Here is a 25,296-nt window from a genome sequence, read left to right as displayed (position 1 = left end):
AATCTGACGGAGGATCTTGAAGGGACCAATGAATCGAGGGGAAAGTTTTTTGCTGGGGAGCTTTAGACGGAGGTATCTAGCTGAAAGCCACACCCATTGGCCGGGTCTATATTGGGGTCCGGCGCGCCTTCTTTGATCTGCGTGCCGCTGGTAGTGACGAATGGCCCGTTGTAAGTGAACATGAGCTGAGTCCCATGTTGCCTCACTTTGCCGTAACCATGAATCCACAGTGGGGAGATTGGAAGGTTCTCCTGCCCAAGGGAACAGGGGAGGTTGAAATCCTAACACACATTGAAACGGGGTCAGACCCGTGGCCGGTTTTACCAAAGAATTCTGCGCATACTCCGCCCAGACCAAGAAGCGACTCCAGTCATGTTGATTCTGGTGAGAATAGGTACGAAGAAAACGAAGGAGATCCTGATTGAGTCTCTCTACCTGCCCGTTGGACTGAGGATGGTAGCCAGAGGTGAGGCTCCCATTAATGTGCAGCTTAGAGCAAAGCTCCCTCCAGACTCGAGATGTAAACTGGGGACCGCGGTCCGAGACAATATCCTCAGGGAGTCCAAACAGGCGGAACACATGATTCAGAAGGGCTTCAGCAGTTTGTAGAGCAGTGGGCAGGCCAGCCAGTGGGATGAAACGGCATGATTTAGAAAACCGGTCTACTACAGAGAGTATGGTGGTGAAACCTTGAGAGAGTGGTAAATCAGTAACAAAGTCCACTGCCACATGTGACCAGGGTCGTTGAGGAACGGGTAGAGGTTGTAGGAGACCGGCTGGTTTCTGATGAGAGGACTTAACAGTGTTGCATGTGATACATTGGTGGATGAAAGTTATGATGTCAGATTGTAGAGATGGCCACCAGAATCTGTTGGAAACTAGCTGATGAGTCGCAGTGATTCCCGGATGTCCTGCGCTGGGGGTGCAGTGAACCCACTGAAGAACACGGTGACGGAGATCAGGAGGAACAAAGAGGCGGTCCGCGGGGCATTCAGGCGGAGCAGGATGTCCCTGTTGTGAAGCAGTGACTTCGGTGATTATATCCCACTGTACGGGTGCAACAATGAGCGAGGATGGTAGAATAGACTCTGGTCTGGAGAGTTCGTTAGGACTGTCGTACTGGCGAGACAAAGCATCTGCCTTCCCGTTCTTGGATCCTGGTCTGTAAGTGATCTTGAAGTTAAATCGGGAGAAGAACAGAGACCAACGGGCCTGACGGGCATTCCGACGCTTAGCAGAACGGATATACTCCAGGTTTTTATGATCGGTGAGTACAATGAAAGGTTGGCGCGCGCCCTCCAGCCAGTGTCTCCACTCCTCAAAAGCTGCCTTCATAGCCAGAAGCTCTCGATCACCCACATCATAATTTTGCTCAGCAGAATTGAGTTTGCGGGAGAAGAACGCACAAGGAAACATCTTGGCCGGACCTCCGTGACGTTGAGAGAGAATGGCACCAACTCCTGTGTTTGAAGCATCCACTTCAACGATGAACTCCCTCTCCGGATCAGGGTGATGCAGAATGGGCGCGGTGGTGAAACTCGCCTTAAGCCGCTCAAAGGCCGTTGTGCATTCAAGAGACCACCGGAATTGCTTCCCCCCCCCGGGAGAAAGGATGTGAGAGGGACCACAATAGTACTGAAATTACGAATAAATCTACGATAGAAATGTGCAAATCCCAGAAAGCGCTGTAATTCCTTAATAGATGTGGGTTGGGGCCAGTTCACCACGGCTTGGACTTTGCTGTCATCCATGAAAACCCCATCTGCACTGATAATGTATCCCAGGAAAGCGATTCGGGTCTGGTGAAATTCGCACTTCTGAATTTTGGCATAGAGTTGGTTGTCAATTAAGCGCTGAAGGACGGCTCGAACATCCCTGATGTGTGCCTCGAGTCTCAGAATAAATGAGGATATCATCAATGTAGACTATAACTGTATGGTTCAGCATGTCTCGGAAGATCTCATTGACGAATGCCTGGAATACGGAGGGACTATTGGAAAGTCCGAACGGCATAACCCGGTACTCATAGTGACCGGAAGTTGTGGAGAAAGCTGTCTTCCACTCGTCACCCTCACGAATACGAATGAGGTTGTACGCATTCCGTAAATCCAGCTTTGTGAAGTACCGGGCTGTGCGAAGCATCTCCAAGGCAGCGGGGACTAACGGCAGAGGATAACGATACTTGATAGTCACCTCATTGAGACCCCGGAAATCAATGCACGGCCGAAGCCCACCGTCCTTCTTCTTAACGAAAAAGAACCCCGCTGACGCTGGTGAGGTGGAAGGAGTGATGAAACCCTTAGCGAGCTGTTCCTCGATGTACGTCTTCATTGTTTCTGTCTCCGGCTGAGATAAAGGATACACTCTCCCGCGCGTTGGAACAGCCCCAGGTAAGAATTCGATAGCACAGTCTCCTGCTCGATGTGGAGGTAAGTGAGAAGCTTCACTATCGCTGAACGCCAGGGCTAAATCATGGTATACCTCAGGTAATTCTTGAAGATCCGACTCGTTTCCGGACCCTGGACCGCAGACATGCAGTTCTCCCGACAGAAATGGGACCATTGAGAATCTGACCATCCTCCTCTCAGACCAGGAAATGAGTGGATTGTGACGTTCCAGCCATGGAAATCCCAAAATCACCGGGTAATGAGGTGAGTTGATTGTGTATAGTTGTATTCTCTCTGTGTGCTGAGGTCCCACATTGAGAGTGAGGGGTTGCGTGATGTACTGCGCCTCTCCTGTCCCCAGAGGGCGCCCGTCCAGTGCAGTCATGGCAGAATGGCAAAATTATTAATTTGGGATTACCAAAAGGGGGACTCCCGGCTGGCGGAGAAGGATCGGGTGCAGCGGGTGCCGGCTGCGGGGCTAATGCCTGCACAGACCTCACAAGCTCTTCGGTGAGAGAAGTTAGTTTAACCAGCTGTTGATGATGAGAGACCAGCTCAGAAGCTTGCGCTGAAACTTCATTGGCCAAGTGAAGAAAGTCTGCTGGATCTTGGGCTGGCGAAGTCTTCTGTAATACTGAAGCTGAGGCAGAGGGATCCATTTGCAAGACTTTATTAACACAAACAAGAGACACAGGCAGGCAGACATCAACAGATTGTCACGAACACACACAGGAAAAGGTAGATCCAATAGCAGTAATTTATTATGGGGAATCCGTACTCACATCAGTCCAGGCAAAGGTCAAAATCCAATAAGGCAGTCCAAGAAAACAAGAAACAGACACAAACTGGCAGACAACGAAGTGTGGGGACATATAGCAAGGACTCCGTGACAAACACTGAAACAGACAGGGTATATATACACAAGTGCAAACAAGGTGACGAGAGACAGCTGAAGGAAATTAACAATCAGTGACAGACAGGATTATGGGAAGTGTAGTGAAAATGCCTAGACACCGTGAAAACTGAGACCTCTAATGTTAAACCCAGGGAACCACCAGACACTGTGACATAACCTCCCCTCTACGGAGCGGCTACCAGACGCTCCAAGACCACAAGAAACAAACAAAACAAGAGTCCAGGCGGGAGGTGGAAAGGCGGAGGATCAGGGGGTGGGATGGGGGGCCAGGTCCATGGAGGGGAACAGGAACAAGGGGGAACGGCTTAAGCGGCGGCCAGGGCAAAACAGACAGTCCATCGGGCGGCCAGGGCGAAGCAGACAGTCCATCGGGCGGCCAGGGCGGTGAAGACCCCTCGGGCGGCCACGGCGGTGAAGACCCCTCGGGCGGCCACGGCGGTGAAGACCCCTCGGGCGGCCACGGCGGTGAAGACCCCTCGGGCGGCCACGGCGGAGACGACCAGGGTGAAGCCGACCACTCGGGCGGCCATGGCGGTGAAGACCAAGGCGGAACAGAGACAGACCCTGGTTCAGGAACAGTCACAGACACCACCGGCTCAGGAACTGCGACAGACGACACCGGCTCAGGAACTGCGACAGACGACACCGGCTCAGGAACTGGGACAGACACCACCGGCTCAGGAACTGGGACAGACACCACCGGCTCAGGAACTGGGACAGACACCACCGGCTCAGGAACTGGGACAGACACCACCGGCTCAGGAACTGCAACAGACGACACCGGCTCAGGAACAGGAACAGACACCACCGGCTCAGGAACTGCGACAGACACCACCGGCTCAGGAACTGCGACAGACGACACCGGCTCAGGAACTGGGACAGACACCACCGGCTCAGGAACAGGAACAGACACCACCGGCTCAGGAACTGGAACAGACACCACCGGCTCAGGCTCGGCAGATGTGACGTGAGCAGACACTGGCTCCGGCTCTGGAACAGCAGACACTGGCTCCGGCTCTGGAACAGCAGACACTGGCTCCGGCTCTGGAACAGCAGACACTGGCTCCGGCTCTGGAACAGCAGACACTGGCTCCGGCTCTGGAACAGCAGACACTGGCTCCGGCTCTGGAACAGCAGACACTGGCTCCGGCTCTGGAACAGCAGACACTGGCTCCGGCTCTGGAACAGCAGACACTGGCTCCGGCTCTGGAACAGCAGATACTGGCTCCGGCTCTGGAACAGCAGACACTGGCTCCGGCTCTGGAACAGCAGACACTGGCTCCGGCTCTGGAACAGCAGACACCGGCGGCTCAAGAACTGCAACAGACACCACCGGCTCAGGAACTGCAACAGACACCACCGGCTCAGGAACAGGCTCGGGGGGCGTGGCGCTCAGCTCAGGCTCGGCGGGCGTGACGTGAAGCTCAGATTTGGCAGACGTGTGCTTCCTCCATGCATGCAGAACCGCTACTGCGTAAAAGAGGAACACTGCCCTCTTGGCTGTGGCCGGACTTATGGTGGGCAGTTCCGAGACGACAGCGGGCTGCACGGGAACGACCTCCGGGACAACAGCGGACTGCACAGGGACGACAGCGGGCTGCACGGGCACGGCCTCCTGGATGACAGCGGACTGCACGGGGACGACAGCGGGCTGCACGGGCACGGCCTCTGGGACGACAGCGGGCTGCACAGGAACGGCCTCTGGGACGACAGCGGGCTGTACGGGGACGACCTCCAGGATGACAGCGGGATGCACGAGGACGACCTCTGGGACCACCGGACTTGGGACCACCAGACCCGACTCAGGAACGGACACTGGCTCCGGCTCTGGAACAGCAGATACCGAAGGTCTGAAGGACGTCTCCAGGATCCGAGCCAAACGCTCCAAATAACCCCCGGCCATGAGGATGGGCATCTCCAGATCTGTCTCCGGCTGGGCAGACGTGACGCGAACGGTCTCTGGCTGGGCAGACGGGACGTGAACAGTCTCTGACTGGGCAGACGGGACGTGAACAGTCTCTGACTGGGCAGACGGGACGTGAACAGTCTCTGACTGGGCAGACGGGACGTGAACAGTCTCTGACTGGGCAGACGGGACGACAGCGGGCTGTTTGTGGACGGCCTCCGAGACGACAGCGGGCTGTTCGGGGACGGCCTCCGGGACGACGGCCTCCGGGTCCTTGGGGAGGCTAAAAGTCTTCCTCCTCCTCCGACGGAAACGTGCAGGCTCTGGACTGGACGGGCACCACGGCGAACAGTTCTCTGGGCTGGGCGGAATCAGCGGCGGATGGAACTCTGGGCTGGACCTCACCAACCCAGGGCCGAAGAGGGGCCAGAGTGGAGAATGGTGTCTTGATTCCTCTCGACCACCTCCTCCACTGCGGCCTCCACGGGTACCGCGAAACTTGACCAATCGGGTCCCCTCAAAAAATTCTCTTCTCTCCCGCTCAGTGGCTGGGGAAGAGATATTGCGAGACATACCGCTGGATCTTGTTGTGACGGAGTCCTTCTGTCACGAACACACACAGGAAAAGGTAGATCCAATAGCAGTAATTTATTATGGGGAATCCGTACTCACATCAGTCCAGGCAAAGGTCAAAATCCAATAAGGCAGTCCAAGAAAACAAGAAACAGACACAAACTGGCAGACAACGAAGTGTGGGGACATATAGCAAGGACTCCGTGACAAACACTGAAACAGACAGGGTATATATACACAAGTGCAAACAAGGTGACGAGAGACAGCTGAAGGAAATTAACAATCAGTGACAGACAGGATTATGGGAAGTGTAGTGAAAATGCCTAGACACCGTGAAAACTGAGACCTCTAATGTTAAACCCAGGGAACCACCAGACACTGTGACACAGATAGCAGCAGAAGTCTGAGGGACAAACCAATACTCAAAGTCGGATACAGGCAAGGATCAGGGCAGGCAGCAAAGGTTCACAGAGTCCAGGATACAGGCAAGGATCAAGGTTCAGAATAACGCGGAAAACAGGAGAGTATGCTTGGTAATGTCTGCTGAGCAAATCAAGACTTCGCACAGAACAACGGAAGACACAGTCATTATAAAGGGGGAGATAATGATGAACAGGTGATGGTGATAATGATGGAGCGAGTGCTGGGAAGTGCAGTTCTAATATTCAGGAGAGAGGGAGCGAATGAAACCAGAGGGTGGCGTAAGAGAGCGTTCTATGACAATAACACTATGAATTATGAGAACTACTCATTTGTAAGTGGCTCAGGATAAAAGTGTCTGCTAATGGATACTCCAGTCTGAACATATTATTCACACAATGGCAGTACATTACTTTTTGTCAGCCAAACACCTTTGACTTACAATATTTACTTGAAGCACCCCTGAGATTTAAGTTAATATTTCAATAATTAGGATCTGGTGTCAGTTAATGGTCACAAGACATGTAGGCAAACAAATCAATTTTTAAAATCTTTTTTAGTAATCATTTTTATTTATAATAAATTAATAAAAATTGTAATTCGACATTTTTAAGATTGAATTAATTATTAGCTTTTTATCAAACAAGCCCCTGCAGATCCTTCACCCCAGACTGGGAAACCCTCATATAATGTTTAGTGCACTTCATGTAGTTGATAAAGAGCAGAATATATTTTCTGTTCCTTTGTATTTTTAGATCAATATGGTACAATATTTTCCTATTGAAATCAATGTGATGAACAAGGTCAAAAGTAATCTAACCTAAAATGTGTAATCTAATATATACATTTAAAACTACAACTGTCTTCATGTAATATGTAATCAGTAATAAACCACAGTGTGTAAAAAATCTAGGCAGCACTGCACCTGGCAGACATCACTATAATAATAGTTATAGGAGTTCAGTTAATAATAGTTATAAGAGTTCAGTTAATAATAGTTATAAGAGTTCAGTTAATAATAGTTATAAGAGTTCAGTTAATAATAGTTATAGGAGTTCAGTTAATAATAGTTATAGGAGTTCAGTTACTAATAGTTATAGGAGTTCAATTACTAATAGTTATAAGAGTTCAGTTAATAATAGTTATAGGAGTTCAGTTAATAATAGTTATAGGAGTTCAGTTAATAATAGTTATAAGAGTTCAGTTAATAATAGTTATAGGAGTTCGTTTAATAATAGTTATAGGAGTTCAGTTAATAATAGTTATAGGAGTTCAGTTAATAATAGTTATAAGAGTTCAGTTAATAATAGTTATAAGAGTTCGTTTAATAATAGTTATAGGAGTTCAGTTAATAATAGTTATAGGACTTCAGTTAATAATAGTTATAGGAGTTCAGTTAATAATAGTTATAGGACTTCAGTTAATAATAGTTATAGGAGTTCACCTAGACAGGTCTTGCCGTCCCGGCTGAGCTCATGACCCTCTCCACAGAGGCACTGGAAGGACCCGACGCTGTTAACACACCGGCCGTTCCTGCAGTGCGGAGCGCGAAACACTGCACACTCGTCAACGTCTGCAGAACACAGCTTTCATCAGCATCTTTACTACCAGCGGACCAGATTTACATCCGGCAATGAAAATAGCTTTAGAAAGTTACTACACAAACTGAAAAGAAATAAAGACTTAAGGAGTGGAGGGTAGGACTACAGGTGAAACTCGAAAAATTAGAATATTGTGAAAAGGTTTTCATAAGCTGTAAGCCATAATCATCACAATTATAACAAATAAAGGCTTGAAATATCTCACTTTGCATGTAATGAGTCTATATAATATATTAGTTTCACCTTTTAAGTTGAATTACTGAAATAAATGAACTTTTGCACCATATTCTGATTTGTCCAGTTTCACCTGTATATGGTCAAATGTAGTAAACAAATCAGCAGTAAACATGTTTAAGGGAGCAACATCATTACCTGTACAGTAGTTATTACTGCCGAGCTCAAATCCTGGATGACAGATGCAGTTGAAAGAGCCAATGGAGTTTGTGCATGTGCCATTCCCACACGGCTGACGGGAACACTCATTATCGTCTGCGGGAGAACAAACACTGTAAACCCCTGACCAGTAAACTGCTCTGGTCTTCATCCAGGGGTCAAGTCAAGTCATCTTCATTTATATAGCGAACAGCAGCGGTCCTAGTACTGAGCCTTGTGGTCAAGGCCGTAACCAGGGTTTGAAAATTAGTGAGGTCCGAAGTAAGGTGTTTAGAATTGTGCTATAATAACACCCACAAATGCACTACATAATAGCCTAAACTTAAAAATAGACAGACATGTAGATGATTGTGAAATAATTTTTATTCAATATAATGTTTTACATTTCACAGACATGTTACAAACTATTTACAGGCTACTTGCTAGTGTGTGTGTGTGTGTGTGTGTGTGTGTGTGTGTGTGTGTGTGTGTGTGTGTGTGTGTGTGTGTGTGTGTGTGTGTGCTACTCTTCAGTCCTTGGCTCACTGAAATGACAAAATAAAAAAAGACAGATTCAGACAGATAGTTTATAATCAGTGCAAATGACTGTTGGATGACTACTCTTTACAACATGCATTACCTTTCCATTGAAAGCTAGCTGTATCCTTCTGTGGCCAGAGGCATCCCACCGTCTAAGGACTCTCTCCTTGTCCAGCTTAACTTTTTGATGAACATGCATCAACGCCAGTCCTGTGAGCCTTTCACTAGACATAGAAGATCTGAGCCATGTTTTGAGCCTTCGCATTGCAGAGAATGACCTTTCACATTCACATGTTGTCACTGGAAGTGTAAGAAAAATTTTCAGCATACACTGGATGTTGGGGAAGAAGGCCATCTGTGTTGTTTTCAGAGTTTCCAATGCTGATGCAGGCAGCACCCCATCTTCAGAGTGAAACTTGTGCCTCCAGCATTCTACTTCCTGATCTACTGTGTTTGGATAAGGTAGGTCCTCATGGTACCACTTTACCATTCTTTGCTCTCTTTCTTCTGAGAGTTTCTTCAAAGATTTTGGTACCAGGTAAGCTGCTAGTAATGCAGGCTCATTACTTTCAGAGAATCTCTCATCCAGCTCAGTAGTTATGTGATCGATGAAGGGATAGAAAAGATTTACCCGGTAGTGGTCTTCCACTGACTCTGTAGATACGTTTGGTCTGTAATTCTGTTTTACTGATATTCTACGCTTTGTTGGGACCACATCAACTGAGTTGGCCAATGCTGTGGCTTTTTGAAAACATGGACTGAATCCTTGCTCATTTCTTTGGTTGGCTATGACTTGCCGTACATTTCTTGCCGCCTCGTATGCTGTGATGATGTCCAAGTTGGTAGACTGCAAGCTGTTTGGTTAGAGGTAGCATATAACCCAACACTTTGTTGGCTATTACAGCAGTAATGATGGTCTCAAATGTTCCAATACTATGCCAGAGAGTACTGGCCTTTCCAGAGGTGGAAGATACTTCTGCCTCCATGGTCTCCAAAACAGAATGTATAGCAGTGAACTGCTCCACAAAAGCACTCAGTGTGTTTGCTCTGCTACCCCATCTAGTGTCTGACATCAGTGGGATCCCTGCTGTTTTTGGTTGCCCTTCTCTTCTACTCTCTGCCCGCAGGGCATCTTTTCTGGCCCCTGTGGCTGAGAAGAACACTGCAATCTTTTCTACTATGGACATTGTGTTCCTCACCAAAGGAAGATCAGAACAACCATGCACCACAACCAAATTAAGTGCATGGCTCCTACAATGGGTGTACATTGCTCTGGGGTACAGTTCCTTGACTCTCTTTTGTACCCCACTCACTTTGCCACTCATTGTAGAGGCCCCATCATAACCCTGACCCCTTAGGAAAGTTGTTTGAAGACCCCACTTTGTCAGCTGATTGAGAATGGCTGAGGTTATTGTTGCCGCATCTTGTTTGGGCAAGGGACAGAAACCGAGAAAATCCTCCTTTATCTCTAGGTTTTCTTCCTCATCATTGACGTAACGGACACATATGGACATCTGTTCTGTCCCACTTATATCCATGGACTCATCAGCTAATACAGTGAAGTACTTGGCTGCCTGTATTCTATTGATTAGGGTCCCTCTGATTTCCTCTGCACAACATTCAATAAGCTCATTCTGAATTGCAGGTGAAAGGTATATTGCATTTTTGGGTGCAGTCTGCATGTGTTGCTTTAAGGCCACATCAAATTGTGCTTTCCAGTTAACGAAGTGGTTAAAGTTTCCATTCTCACTGTCCCCCTCCCAGCTCCCTCGGAATGCTACATTTCGCTGGCCAAGACACACAATTATGTCAATAATAGATAGAAGACTGTTACGGTTCGCAGTGACTTTTTCCTCATATTGCTGGCTGATTATTGAACTAATATCCTTTCTTTTTTTTTGGACAACAGAGATGAAGTTTTCTGCCTTTTCTGTGGATTTTCGGTGTCCTTCTGTTAAACTGTGTCTTGGGATAATACCTCTCTTTTCACCCACAGCATTCTTCCAGTCAGTGAAGCCCTTTGTAAGAAAACTAAAGTTTGAGCCCTTTAACTTATTAAAGCTGAGGCAATGAGCACAATATGCTGAATCCTCAAATGGTGAGTAACGAAGCCATTCATATTTTTTCTCCCACTGGACATTGTATTTTAGTTGCTTTGTGCCAAATTTCCGATAGGGATAGCTATGCTGCTCTGGTGGTATCCATCTATTTTGGAGCAAACAGGTTTTATCTCCATCTGAGAGGCTCTCGCCCTTATTTATTTTATTCTTCATTCTCACAGGGTCAAAGGGATGAAGAGTCCCTTCTTCAGTGTTCTCGCTGCCCTGCTCATCACTGATGTCATCCTCATCTAAGTTCCTCTGCTCTCTGTCTTCCTCCTCTGTCTCCTAATCTCTATCCTTCTCACTGTTGCTCTCCTCCATCTTGTTTTGATCTCTATCCTTCTCACTGTTGCTCTCCTCTGTCTCCTGATCTCTATCCTTCTCACTGTTGCTCTCCTCTGTCTGCTGATCTCTATCCTTCTCACTGTTGCTCTCCTCTGTCTTCTGATCTCTATCCTTCTCACTGTTGCTCTCCTCTGTCTGCTGATCTCTATCCTTCTCACTGTTGCTCTCCTCTGTCTTCTGATCTCTATCCTTCTCACTGTTGCTCTCCTCCATCTTGTTTTGATCTCTATCCTTCTCACTGTTGCTCTCCTCTGTCTCCTGATCTCTATCCTTCTCACTGTTGCTCTCCTCTGTCTGCTGATCTCTATCCTTCTCACTGTTGCTCTCCTCTGTCTTCTGATCTCTATCCTTCTCACTGTTGCTCTCCATCTTGTTTTGATCTCTATCCTTCTCACTGTTGCTCTCCTCTGTCTCCTGATCTCTATCCTTCTCACTGTTGCTCTCCATCTTGTTTTGATCTCTATCCTCCAGTCTGTTGCTCTCCTCTTTGTTCTCATATCCATCTTCCTGATCTTTCCATTTAGGCTTTTTTTTAAGAAATACATCTAACGTATTTTGCCGGAACCTTTTTGCCATTCTACACTCTCTCTGTTCTGTCTGTTTTGGAGGATAAACATTGTTAAATTAGACCTTCTTTATTGCATCACAATGGTTTATGTAACAATACTGATTACTGTAATAGATTTCCATAATAAACATTGCTATGGATAAGTAATAATAACTTTGTCTGTGCTCTAAGGCAGTGGTTGTCAACTGGTTAGGCCATTGAACCCACATTTTACCATGGATATTAAGCTGCAACCCTTTTTTTTTGTGGAAATTGACATATATATATGCCATCTGAAAATTTCTTCTAGAATGTTCATTTTTATCAAGCTCGTATATTTAAGTTCAGTAATTTCAATTAAATGGCAATTTAAATGACCTATTGTCATTAAAGTGAAATGACTGAACTTAAATATACGAGCTTGATAATCCTCGAGTAACAACGAGAGTAATGAAGACTGCTATTTTCATTCTCATTTCATTCTATATATATATAGGCCTACTGTATGAGGTATAACAGGTAAGGTAGCAGTTCCAAAATAGTTTTTGTTAATAAGTTAGTATGTGACGAAACCACAGTCATTTAGAAATACATTACAAAAATACAGTGAAAATAAAGTAGCATTTTGAGGGTTAAGGTCTATAGGGTTAAGGTATGTTACCATGGTAAATTTGCGCGTGCAATTGAAGAGTGCGCTTAACGAGTAACAAGTTATGACTGACAGGACTGGAAAGTTCGTTTTTTGTTTTTTTTTGTTTTTTGGTGAGGGAATTTTTCTTTTATAACAAGTAAGTTATATAAAAAAACGTTAGAATAATGACACTGACATAAAACTTGACAACGTCTCATTTGATTTGAACCTAAATACTGAATGAGGAAAAAGCGTTTTTCTCAGGTAGCCTACTGATAGAGTCAACCGCTTTCACGCACGTCTTTCAATATAAAAGTCTAGCGTCAGAAAAAATCAGAATTACGTTTGTTGTTTCTTTGACTGCACACTCCGCAACCCACTCAAAACGTTTTTGCGACCCACCAGTTGAGAAACACTGCTTTAATTAATGTTTTTTGATGACTTAAGGTTAACTAAAGAGCATGAGACGTCTTCCTGCTGGCCAGTAACGTTATTTGGCACAGGTAACGTTAGCCTATTTAATTCTGTAACAAACAAATTTGTATTATGCTATTGTTTTTGATAGTGTTATACATTTCTTTCAGATATTAACGATGAGCGTTTGTCTTACCGATTGTGGTATCTTCCTGTCAGCAATGAAGTTACAGTTTGTCTAAGCTTTTTTTTATTAATGTACAATGTTGCCCGATATTGCTACGAAAAACAAGCAATTACAAAAAGAAAGAAAAAGATATCCGAAATAAGTTCAAAGCTTGTGTTTTGTAAATAAGATGAATATATCACTAACACTAACGTTCAACTTTCCACTTTATAAACGTCCCAAAGTGTCACAATAAATTGGAAAAACGAGTCAAAAACACATATAATAGGTGGATCTGGCAACAAACGGAGGCTGCACCCGCGCTCTCACTCAACTCGCTCTCAAGCCCCGTTCACTGCGCTAGCTTCTCGCAGCAACATTAATTGCAAACACTGATATGAGGTGGTTTAAACGGCAAAATGATCATTCAGAGAGCTTGACATTTTATTTTTGAATATAAAAAAATGACCGAGGTCCGGACCTCGGTGACCTCATAGCTGGCTACGGCCTTGCTTGTGGTACGCCATACTGAACTTGTGATTGATAAGGTCCTCATGTGATAGAAGAGGTCGTACCCACACACATCCTGCGGTCCAGCGTGGCTGTGAAGCCGGAGTGGCACACACACTCATATCCTCCTGCAATGTCCACACAGTCACCATGACGACACACACTGGGCGTCTCCACACACTCGTTGCGGTCTGTATGGAGGAACGGAGTGAGTATAAATGAGTACACATGTGCCACAGCGATTGGAGACATTTGGAAATGATGAGTGGGAGACATGAGACGGTTCTCAGTGACTCCCAGATCATATATCCACTTTGTGTTTTAATCAGGTGAACTCAAACTCATGAAGGCAGTGGTGTGTGTGTGTGTTGTGTCCTCTCACCAGCGCAGGCCCCGCGGGGTGTGAGTGTGTACCCGTCCGCACACTCACACTGATAGCCACCCGGACGGTTGATGCAGTCGGCATTCCTCTGACACACACGTTCTCCACTGCTGCACTCGTCAACGTCTGAACACACACACACACACACACACACACACACACACACACACACACACACACACACACACACACACACACAACAGGGTTAAAGCGTTACTGTAAATGTCTTTCAACATTCGCTGCATTTTTGTTAAATTAATAATTGTGTGGACAAACAGGAGCATCACTGGCACACATGTTTTGGACATGTCCAAATATACGCAATTTTTTTAAAACATTATCGGACATTTTGAGAAGACCTTTGGACCAGATCCAGTCCTGTCTCTCTGGAGTTAAGGATGTTAGCATAGTTAGCGATATCATTCTGGGATTGTATTTGTTACACTTCTCGCACAGAGACTGATCCTTCTTAACAAACACACACACACCAACTCACTGGGTTTGGTTAAGAGATCTCATGAAAAAGGATAAAGTTTATAAGTTCTACGATTTAGTCAATCAGAAACCAAGGTACTTTACAATACCTGTGATGCCCTGTTCGTTTGATTTTTTAATTCTCCCTTTCCTTTCCTTTATGGGAGAAAATGGTGTGTGGGATATTGTTAAATAATGTAATGTACAATGAGAAGACATCTTCAAATTCTCTTCAAAAATTAGAATAATTGAGTGACCTCTGTTGCTGACAGTAATTAGCGGGTCATCTTTACCTGTGAAAAATGTTCTCCAGTAAAATTAGGCCTTCTAGTAAAATAATACATGTTAATCTCACAATGAAAGTTTAGTGATGTTGTGTAACAATGCATTAATTGATTGTGATTGTATATGACCTTTTTATGTCTATACTCTTGTTCTTGTGTATATGAATGTGTATATGAATGTCGTGTTACAGAAGTCAGCACAGCACATGACAGCCTCGTGTCTCCCGGGATCTGAGTGCCGTCAGATAAGGAGATTTACACGTACACACAGATCTGTGCCTGAAATCTGCATACCAACAAATGATGATTCTTCAATAACTTTATGAAATGAAGGAACACAGAAATCATATACTCCGGGTGGCTTTATGAATGCGTTTAGACTGGTTTTGAGGATGGCGGTCAGTCTAGAATACTCAAATTCATGAACATTAAAACAAGGTTATGAACACATTCATGTGTGTACGTACGTGTTAAATTGTTCGATTTTTTTGTGAAAGAAATGATCATCTTCATGCATATAAATACAAATAATCCACACAATTATTAGTGAATGAGACCCACTGTGAGTATTGTAATGTTTGACAGTCAAAGATTCACTGTTTTGTATGGAAGCAAAATAATGGCAAATGTTTTTACGAAAGAAGAAAAACAGCAGCAATATATTATAATAATATATATAATATTTCTGATGGATTTGATTTCACTGAACTCTGAAAGCAGAAAGAATAACTTTTTTGGTCTGCAGAACCCTGGGTTCTCCCAAGGTTTTTTTCTCCATTCTGTCACCTGATGGAGTTTTGGTTCCTTGCCGCTGTTGCCTTGCCTTCTGGCTTGCTTAGTTGGGGACATTTAATATTCAACAATATTATAGATCTGCCTTAAAGGTGGACGATGATGAAATTGTTTTTTGTATTATTTTCATGTTATCACTGTGAAGCTGCTTTGAAACAATCTGTATTGTAAAAAGCGCTATATAAATAAAGGTGACTTGACATGATCTGAATCATGTCAGCTGGCTCGACTGCATGTTCAAGGCTTACGTTAAAGATTGTTGCTATATTACCAAACATTTCACTGTACCAATCTTTTTATGGATCCTAAAATTCTGCATAGGCTACAGGACACATGAGCCGTGTCCAAACCCACGGGGCTCGTCACATTACGGCTGTCACACACAGTCCCACTACGCCATGGTCCTGGATTTCCTAATATTTCCTCATTTAGTAATAGGCTTATTATTCATGAAAATAATACGCAGTAAACTGTCGAAATTCCAATTGTCTCATTACTCTCTGCATTTAACAAATATTTGGGATGCGACAGATACAATATAATTTGCGATATAGGTGAAATTATGTATGGATATGACTTGAGGGATTTATGCAAAACTTATGCAAGTCAAGTCACCTTCATTTATACAGCGCTTTTAACAACACAGATAGTTCTGGCTTTACAGCAGCTCTAGAGTAAAGTTATTGTCCAGCTAAAGTTTTGATTGATTCACTTCCGTCGCAACGATCATTAGTTATTAACAGTGCACAATGCGGTTTATAGGGATGACGTCAGTACGCACACCATTTTATCGGTAAAAGGCCAATTGGATGGAAACCGGCTGAAGACAGCAAATTCCACAATATTTTTTAATGCATATTCAATTTGTTGATAACAAAACAAAACAAAAATGGAAACTTGGCCTGTGTAACAATATTATTTTAAAACATAGCGGGTTGAAAACCGGTGAACTTAGACTGGAAGTTGCCACACTAAATAAGCCCAGTGGTTATAAAGATTTAAGGAAGCCACTCACACAAAGCATTCTTGTGTTTGAAACGCGAGACGCAGGGCAGTAAATGACAGATGAGCAGCAGACTCGTGTTCATGAGAGAGAGAAGCACACCTTCACAGAGGAGCAGCAGGTCGTTGTAAGTGAAGCCTGTGGGACACTCGCAGTGGAAACTGCCCATGCGGTTCACACACACACCATGAGCACAGACGCCTGGGATTTCACGACATTCATCAATATCTGAAAACAGCAGAACAAAAACATTACACAGGAAAGGTATTTCTGCCATTCCTACTGAAATTTCACTAACTGCAAAATTTGTCTTTACCTTTTGGTTTTCCAGTTTCAAAGTCAATCCAGAAACCGGTCACACTGCCACACAGACTCCTATAGTCCTCTGAAACACCAGAGGATACAGTCCATCATTATACACCATAGCCATTTACATGTCAACCCCCCCAGATTTCTGATCGATTGCTTGATTGAAAAATGTAAATGCTGCTTGGTAAAAATGGCTGTTTTTTATGGCCGGTTTTATTTTTGTCAATTATTGGCAAAACTGGGTCTGGAACTGCTCCCTTGGTCATTCAGGACTTCACCACTCAGCTCTGACCCCCGCCCTCTCTGCCAGCCTGGTTTAGCCACCGCTCGCTCCTCTTCAACCACAGAGATCTGGATGCTGTCTCTGCCTGCTTTGCTATATTGTTCACCAGGTTCTTGCGGGTTGCCCCTCTTACCCCAAGCGTCCCCAATGCTCTCCAAAGTGACTGTCCCAGGAACCCCCAGCAGCCCACCTCCACCGGTAGATTCCAGGCTCTCCAACCCCTCTGCTGGCTCTCAGAGATGAGGGACTGATACTTCCCTTGCTTGCGTTCATGTGCCTCCTCGATCCTTTCCTCCCAGGGTACAGTCAGCTCTATTAGGGCCGCCTGCCTTGTTGCCTGGGCACGATATCTGGTCAGAGGCTGGTGACGGCAATCTCCTCTGGAAACTTGAGTTGCCTTCCGAGGTCAACTCTCATCTCCCAGTCCTCTGCCGTACCGAGGATCCCTAAACATCTGTCCTTCTTGCCTGCCTTCTCCCCAGGCCTGAGGAAGCAAATGAAGCGGGGGCCTTTATCTTGGGCCTTGATTCTTTTCCGCTTCCTCTCCTTCTCCAGTCCATCGGCCAGTTGTGCCAGCACCTGATCATGGCGCCACCTGAACCTCCCTTCAGTCAGGACTGCCGGACAGGACGACAGAATGTGCTCCAGGTTTGCCAGTCTCTTGCACAGCGCACAGGAAGGATCCTCTGTCAGTCTCCATCTTTGGAGGTTTGTTGATGTTGGCAGGACATCGTACACAGAGCTAAGGAGGAACTTTATTCGATGCCCCTCCATATTCCAGATGTCCTTCTAACTAAGGGATCTTCCTCTGACACTTTCCCAGCGGGTCCAGCTGCCTTGCTGCCCCGGCTTGTCTACTCTCTTCCCCCACAGCCCGAATCTCCTTCTGCACCATCCCTTTCCGGCCCTTTGCTCCTTCCAGCTTGCTCGGGTGATGGCTCCCAGGCCCAGCCTCCCCTGGGTCACCATGCCCATGATGTCTGCATGCTGTAAGCGTTCCTCCGCTTCCCTCAGAGCTCCGCTGGCCTTCCACTTCCATCCCGTCTTCACTACGATGTTGGCCTGTCGCACAGCCTGATCATTACTGTCGTGCTACATCATGGCCAACCAATCTTTGGCTGTCTTAAATTCCTCCACGACTGATGTAATTGGCAATTGCAATTTGCTCCCTGAGCTATAGACCCCTATAGAGCAAAAGCTTTTGGGGACAGACAGCCACCTCCTGAGGAAGTTGTTCATTCCCGCTTCAGTACCAAGCTTCTCGATTTTGAGGGTTTGAACTCCATCCTAGCTGCTGTGGGGAGCTCTACTAAATCTTCCAAGATCCATCTGCCCTCCGGGACTGACCTCGCTGTTATTATCAAGTCATCCATAAAGGCCCTGACTGGGACCTGTTGGACTCCACTTGACAGCACAGCTCTCTGTCTGGGCTTCTCCGCTGACTTGACGAGGAGGTTCATCGCCACTGGGAACAGAATCACAGAGATGGTACATCCGGTCATGATTCCGACCTCCAATCTCTGCCAGTTGGTAGTGAAGTCAGCAGAGGTGAAGCGCATCTTGAAGTCCCCGAAGTAGTTCCAGAGGAGCAGCCGTACCTTCTGGGGGACGTGACAGGCTCTGAGTGTGTGGTCGACCAACTTGTGCGGCACTGTGCCATAAGCATTCGTTAGGTCAAACCACAGGACTGCTAGATCTCCCTGGTTCCTCTTCGCGTCCTCGATGATCTTACATTTATATAAACAATTATTTTGAGGTGTTCTTTTCATCTCATTTCTCAATGTAATAAATTATCACTACTTGAATTAGACTGGTTTGTGTGAGATGTTTTCCAGTACACGTTCAGTATTCTGATGTTGCACGCCTTATTCTCCCTAGACTTAAAAGGTTTGTAACACTAGCGTTAACTTCCTTATAGGCAGGTACTCTGTTGAAGTTTAAAACTATTGGATCTGCTCAGAGCCACTCTGGATCTGCCATAACCAACATTTGGTCGTGAGTCTCGTGACGTATGACGACTCAAACTAGCGCACGACCTCAACGTCATCGTTCTCAGACACTCCCTCTGTTCGCTGATTGGACCGGTGAAAAATTGACCGAAGAAAACCCGCGAATATACCGCGAACCCAGACGACGTACTGAAGGAAAATTAAAACTGAGCGGAAGAGCGTAGGAGGGCAGAGCCAGGCTAATCAATGCTGGCATTCAATAATAAACTGGTCTGGTTCTTTTCAAAGGTCGAGAGGTCGTCATTCCTGCACAAGGTTATCATAGCATCCGCTGCTGACTGATGAGAAGCTCTGTGGGGATATTCAGGAATGTCAAGAAATGAAAATGATTCATAAATAGTAATAATGCTTTTTGAAGATTAGGGTTTGTGTTGTGTGTCTCTAAAACAAGATACTAGTCGCTTTTGACTTGCTTAGTATTTTAATATTCAGCAATATCATTGATCTCCTGCATTGACACCATTATATGAGAACTGAACTGAGTTGGACGATGACATCACAGTTTAGTCCAGAGCGGCTGGATATAAATTAGGGACCGTTCGGTATTTATGGAATGGGCCACCGGAGGAAAATAGGGGAGGGTCATGCCTTTTTATTCTTTATTGAGGGGAGGGTCATACAACTTTTTTTAGTCTAGGGGGAGGGTCACCCAACTTTTGTATTCATGAAAACAACAAACTTTCAAAGTGGCTTGTTTTGTGCATATTCTTTCCATGTAGCTCTCTCAGTCTCGGTCCCCCCATAGCTAGCAGATGGGTCTGACCCAACAAAAATCAGACGCGAAAGATGGAAAGGTCAAGTTTGGCGCTGTATGACAGTGCGCACGCGCTCAGAAAAGGTGCATCATGTCAGAACAGAACGCCAATGAAATGTTTACCACGAGCAAATAATAAACTTTTGTGATTGCGAATCACAAGCAGTGTCCTGTGAGTGTAACTCTACCGCTGCATGTGATATGTAGCCTACGTCGAGTTTGGGACTGAGGCGCCAGAACTGCAGTTGATAGAATGTGCGCTGTAGCACGATAGGCTACCATATTTCTTCAAAAGCAGATCGTGGAGATATTACATCATCCACGATCAAAAATTGTGATATCGCATAAGCACAAGTATAAAACGACTGTTAGGCTATCATGTCTGAAAACAAACACAAATGACGCGTGCTACATTGGGGCTGTTTACACCTGGCCACTTCATGCGTTTTCTCAGATCGGATAGCTATCTGATTTATCAAAACGATTCCATTTACACCTGGTGTGGTCGCATAAATGCGTTTTTGCAAAACGGATTTTAAATCCTATCTTAAATTCTTCAAATAGTTTGCACGTTGGCTCATCTGCAGTGATGCGTGTTGCAGTAGCGTCGTCATGTCTGGCTATAACATGACATATAGCCTATAACACGCTCTCACGTTTATTTTTATTTTATTGCATTTTTTGGGAGGAGTACAATTTACATATGTGGTTTCCACAACCAGATGCATTTACACATGTCCAGTTTTGTCGGGTATGTGGCCCAGACCTCCCCTGAAGTGGTTTGAGCGATCGGATTCAAATCCGTCTCGAATGCGTTTCGGAGGGCATTTATACCTGGTCTTTTCACGATCGGATAGCTATCCCATCACAGAACACGCATGAAGTGGCCAGGTGTAAACAGCCCCTTATTCATCGCAAGACAGAGGCGAACCAACACTGAGTGGGGGCCCCAGGCAAAATTAACCAATGAGGACCTTTTTTTATTTGATATAGCCTAGGCTATGTTTTATATATAATAGGCTATATAATATTTTTTTATTCATTAGATATATTATTATACACAATTCAAAAAGTAGTAAACACAGAACATCTAACAGAACATTTTAACAACCTTATGTGCTCATTTTTTTAATTAACGAAATGTCAATCTTTATAATAGAAGATACAACACAATACAACAATCTTCAAGATACAGTAAATCTTCAAATGTGAAGATGTGAAAATAGATTGTCACCTTAAAAACAGTCATTTGCGTGGTGGAACAAGTCATGCTAAATAGAATTATAGTTAGCATCTTAACTTGTTCTATTATTTTATTAGTTCATTAACTAGCCTAATTGTTAACTGTTAAGAGCTGGATACTTACTAATTAAATAATGTCAAATATAGTAAATGTATTGTTGCCATATACTAAATATTTGACTAGTCGCACGTTAATTTCTGCTTAAATACTGCAATGGGATATAGCCCATTCTGCGCTCAAGCGCATGTATAATCTTGACACAAAAGCAGGCTAATGATTATAAATATATATTTAAAAATAACGATGCATTTTAATTGTTTATTAATAAACTATTTTTTTCTAAATCAGTGTCCGCTGCAAACATGTCTCCATACATCTCCGCTGTAAAGTGCGCCTTTAAGAGAAATGCATCTTATACGGATTACTGTCACGATCACACACAAGACGAGAAGATCCAAGTGCAGTATTTTATTAAAAGGGTAATCCCTACTCACAACAGTCAAGGCAAGGGTCGAAATCAAAAGGCAATCCAAAACACAAGATAAAACATGAACAAACAGGAACGGAAGTGTGGGGACAATATACAAGGACTCCGTGACAAACACTGAAACAGACAGGGTATATATACACAATTGCAAACAAGGTGACGAGAAACAGCTGAAGGAAATGAACAATCAGTGACAGACAGGATTATGGGAAATGTAGTGAAAATGCCTAGACACCGTGAAAACTGAGACCTCTAGTGTTAAACCCAGGGAACCACCAGACACTGTGACATAACCTCCCCTCTACGGAGCGGCTACCAGACGCTCCAAGACCACAAGAAACAAACAAAACAAGAGTCCAGGCGGGAGGAGGAAAGGTGGAGGATCAGGGGGTGGGATGGGGGGCCAGGTCCATGGAGGGGAACAGGAACAAGGGGGAACGGCTTAAGCGACGGCCAGGGCGAAACAGACAATCCATCGGGCGGCCAGGGCGTAGCAGACAGTCCATCGGGTGGCCAGGGCGGTGAGGACCCCTCGGGCGGCCACGGCGGTGAAGACCCCTCGGGCGGCCACGGCGGTGAAGACCCCTCGGGCGGCCACGGTGGTGAAGACCCCTCGGGCGGCCACGGTTGGTGAAGACCCCTCGGGCGGCCACGGCGGTGAAGACCCCTCGGGCGGCCACGGCGGTGAAGACCCCTCGGGCGGCCACGGCGGTGAAAACCCCTTGGGCGGCCACGGCGGAGGCGACCCCTCAGACGGCCATGGCGGAGGCGACCCCTCGGACGGCCAAGACGGAGGCGACCCCTCGGGGGGCCACGGCGGAGGCGACCAGGGTGAAGCCGACCACTCGGGCGGCCATGGCGGTGAAGACCAAGGCGGAACAGAGACAGACCCTGGCTCAGGAACAGTCACAGACACCACCGGCTCAGGAACTGGAACAGACACCACCGGCTCAGGAACTGGAACAGACCCCACCGGCTCAGGAACTGGAACAGACCCCACCGGCTCAGGAACTGGAACAGACCCCACCGGCTCAGGAACTGGAACAGACCCCACCGGCTCAGGAACTGGAACAGACCCCACCGGCTCAGGAACTGGAACAGACCCCACCGGCTCAGGAACTGGAACAGACCCCACCGGCTCAAGAACTGCAACAAACCCCACCGGCTCAGGAACTGCAACAGACACCACCGGCTCAGGAACTCGAACAGACCCCACCGGCTCAAGAACTGCAACAGACACCACCGGCTCAGGAACTGCAACAGACACCACCGGCTCAGGAACTGCAACAGACACCACCGGCTCAGGAACTGCAACAGACACCACAGGCTCAGGAACTGCAACAGACACCACCGGCTCAGGAACTGCAACAGACACCACCGGCTCAGGAACTGCAACAGACACCACAGGCTCAGGAACTGCAACAGACACCACCGGCTCAGGAACTACAACAGCAACAGACACCACCGGCTCAGGAACTACAACAGCAACAGACACCACCGGCTCAGGAACTGCAACAGCAACAGACACCACCGGCTCAGGAACTGCAACAGACGCCACCGGCTCAGGAACTGCAACAGACACCACCGGCTCAGGAACTGAGCCTCTAGTACCACCTCCCCCTGGGGCCTCCACGGGTCCCAGAGAACTTGGCCAGGCGGGTTCCCTCAAATGAGTGTCCGTGCCTGATGGAAGTGGGCTCGGGGGAATTGACCGCCATGGTCTCCTCAGTGATCCGAGCCCATAACTCAAAACACTGAAAAATGTTCATACGAGGTGGAACCTCTCCAGCTTGCAAGTTCCCCCTCTGCTGCCTCCTCTCTGACCTTGTGGTTGAGGAAAACCCACAAAAATCCATACTGCTGGTTCTTGTTGTGACGGAGTCCTTCTGTCACGATCACACACAAGACGAGAAGATCAGTACTTTAATTGAAGTGCAGTATTTTATTAAAAGGGTAATCCGTACTCACAACAGTCCAGGCAAGGGTCGAAATCAAAAGGCAATCCAAAACACAAGATAAACATGAACAAACAGGAACGGAAGTGTGGGGACAATATACAAGGACTCCGTGACAAACACTGAAACAGACAGGGTATATATACACAAGTGCAAACAAGGTGACGAGAAACAGCTGAAGGAAATGAACAATCAGTGACAGACAGGATTATGGGAAATGTAGTGAAAATGCCTAGACACCGTGAAAACTGAGACCTCTAGTGTTAAACCCAGGGAACCACTGTGACAATTACATAATCAAATGATATTTGCATTCGATTAGATTTTTTTCGTTTAAAAGTGGACATATCAAGCTTTATATAGATATTTTTTCATATATTTGAGGCTAGTATGCTATATAGCCTACGATATGTTTCTGCTTTTTTTTTTTTTTTTGACGGGATATACAGTTCACGGAGACCATGAAAGCGCGCCCTGATTGTTTTATTTTATTTTACGAAAGCAAAACGTTTTCTTGTTATTGTGAGTTTACTCAAATAAAAGTATTGCGACTGATGCATTATTCTTTTCTGTATGGCCAGAAATAGAGTATTTTAAGTTGTTTCCACTGTTGATAGGAAAATGCGAATCGCATCGGCGCCTCCATGTCATGCAGTGCGCGCTACACACTCCGCACACACACTTGGTTTTGCGCCTAAGAACAGCGAACAATTATCTAGGTTAACGTTAGAGTGAGCGGCGATGCCAGTCGGATAATCCTCATGTTTAACTAATCAAATCATGCAGTTTCTACCTATCGCGAGTCAGCGCTGCGCCAGTTTGAAAAAGGCGGGTGTGCAGGAGTCTTTTAATGAACGTTTGGTGTAGAGGCATAGAGATATCTGAACATCTTTGCCAAGCGCAAACCAGTACAGAAGTAATCAATAAATGTTCGGGGAGGGTCATGCCTTTTTTCACAATCATTTTGGAGGGTCATAGAAAAATGTATTGCTGGCGAAGGGAGGGTCAAGTCTTTTTTGACTATAGATCTCAAAACTCCTCCGGTGGCCCCTTAAATAAATAACGAACAGTCCCTTAACTAAATTAATAACTTTTTTACAACAAAAATTAACCATCGCTGAACTGACTTACGCTGGACTGTGACGCTAGTCTCTTCTGTGCAGCAGAAACACACTCTGTTGCATTATTTTCCTGTTATCACTGTAAAGCTGCTTTGAAACACTCTGTACTGTATAAAGCACTGCATGAATATATGACTTGACTTGTAGTGTGTGTGTCTTGCTGCTGGGATTGTGTGCTCACCTGTGCCAGGGCTCGGGCAGGACTGGCATGGTTTGCTCCAGGCGTTCCCCACTGCACAGCAGCACAACCTCTGTGTGGTGTTAAAGTGCAGCCGGTGTTCACAGCCACGGCCACTGTGCTCTCGGTAACACACACTTCTCCTCATATCTAAAACAACACACTCCTACACATTACACAGTACACTATTTCACATTACAAACTACACAATAGTTTTTTTTTTTACGTACAGTCAAATAAATCAAATATACTATATAAAGTACACTAACTCGCATGAGCAGAGCACAAAGCATTTACAATGAAAATAAAATGGTAACACTAATACAATAAGGTTCAATAGTTAACTACTTTAGTTAGCATTACCTAAAGACGAACAATACTTTAACAGCATTTATTAATCTTAGTTAATGTTAACTTAACATGTACTAATACGTTATTAAAATCAAAGGTTGTATTTGTTAACATTAGTTACTGCACTGTGAACTAACATGAACAATGAACAGCTGTATTTTTTATTAACTAACATTAACAAAGATGAATAAATACTGTAACAAATGTATTGCTCATTGTTAGTTCATATTAGTTAATACAT

General features: G+C 45.5%; 2 protein-coding genes across 7 annotated transcripts in view; both read right to left on the bottom strand.

Moving 5' to 3' along the window:
- Positions 1-25,296, bottom strand: part of fbn2a (fibrillin 2a) — a 183,268-nt gene that overhangs the window by 59,817 nt on the left and 98,155 nt on the right. For all 6 annotated transcript variants that reach the window (XM_079600824.1, XM_079600826.1, XM_079600827.1 and 3 more), the window contains 7 exons: positions 24,708-24,854; positions 16,682-16,750; positions 16,468-16,593; positions 13,813-13,938; positions 13,496-13,621; positions 8,176-8,292; positions 7,647-7,775 (listed from right to left, as the gene is read on the bottom strand). In XM_079600824.1, the coding sequence (XP_079456950.1) occupies positions 7,647-7,775; positions 8,176-8,292; positions 13,496-13,621; positions 13,813-13,938; positions 16,468-16,593; positions 16,682-16,750; positions 24,708-24,854 (840 nt within the window). The remainder of the gene's footprint in view (positions 1-7,646; positions 7,776-8,175; positions 8,293-13,495; positions 13,622-13,812; positions 13,939-16,467; positions 16,594-16,681; positions 16,751-24,707; positions 24,855-25,296) is intronic.
- LOC306992200 (zinc finger MYM-type protein 1-like) lies at positions 8,653-11,098 on the bottom strand. The gene is made up of 2 exons (XM_079600833.1): positions 8,816-11,098; positions 8,653-8,720 (listed from the first exon to the last, which is right to left on the bottom strand). Exon 1 carries the CDS (start codon positions 10,986-10,988, stop codon positions 9,486-9,488), a length of 1,503 nt encoding a protein of 500 aa, XP_079456959.1. The 5' UTR covers positions 10,989-11,098; the 3' UTR covers positions 8,653-8,720; positions 8,816-9,485.

Source organism: Phoxinus phoxinus (genome assembly GCF_949152265.1).
Source record: "Phoxinus phoxinus genome assembly, chromosome: 23".
NCBI lineage: Eukaryota > Metazoa > Chordata > Actinopteri > Cypriniformes > Leuciscidae > Phoxinus > Phoxinus phoxinus.
This window is presented reverse-complemented; position numbering and strand designations above follow the sequence as displayed.

Excerpts from the sequence above, each read along its gene's own strand:
- LOC306992200 (XM_079600833.1), bottom strand. The coding sequence starts at position 10,988 with ATGAAGAATAAAATAAATAAGGGCGAGAGCCTCTCAGATGGAGATAAA.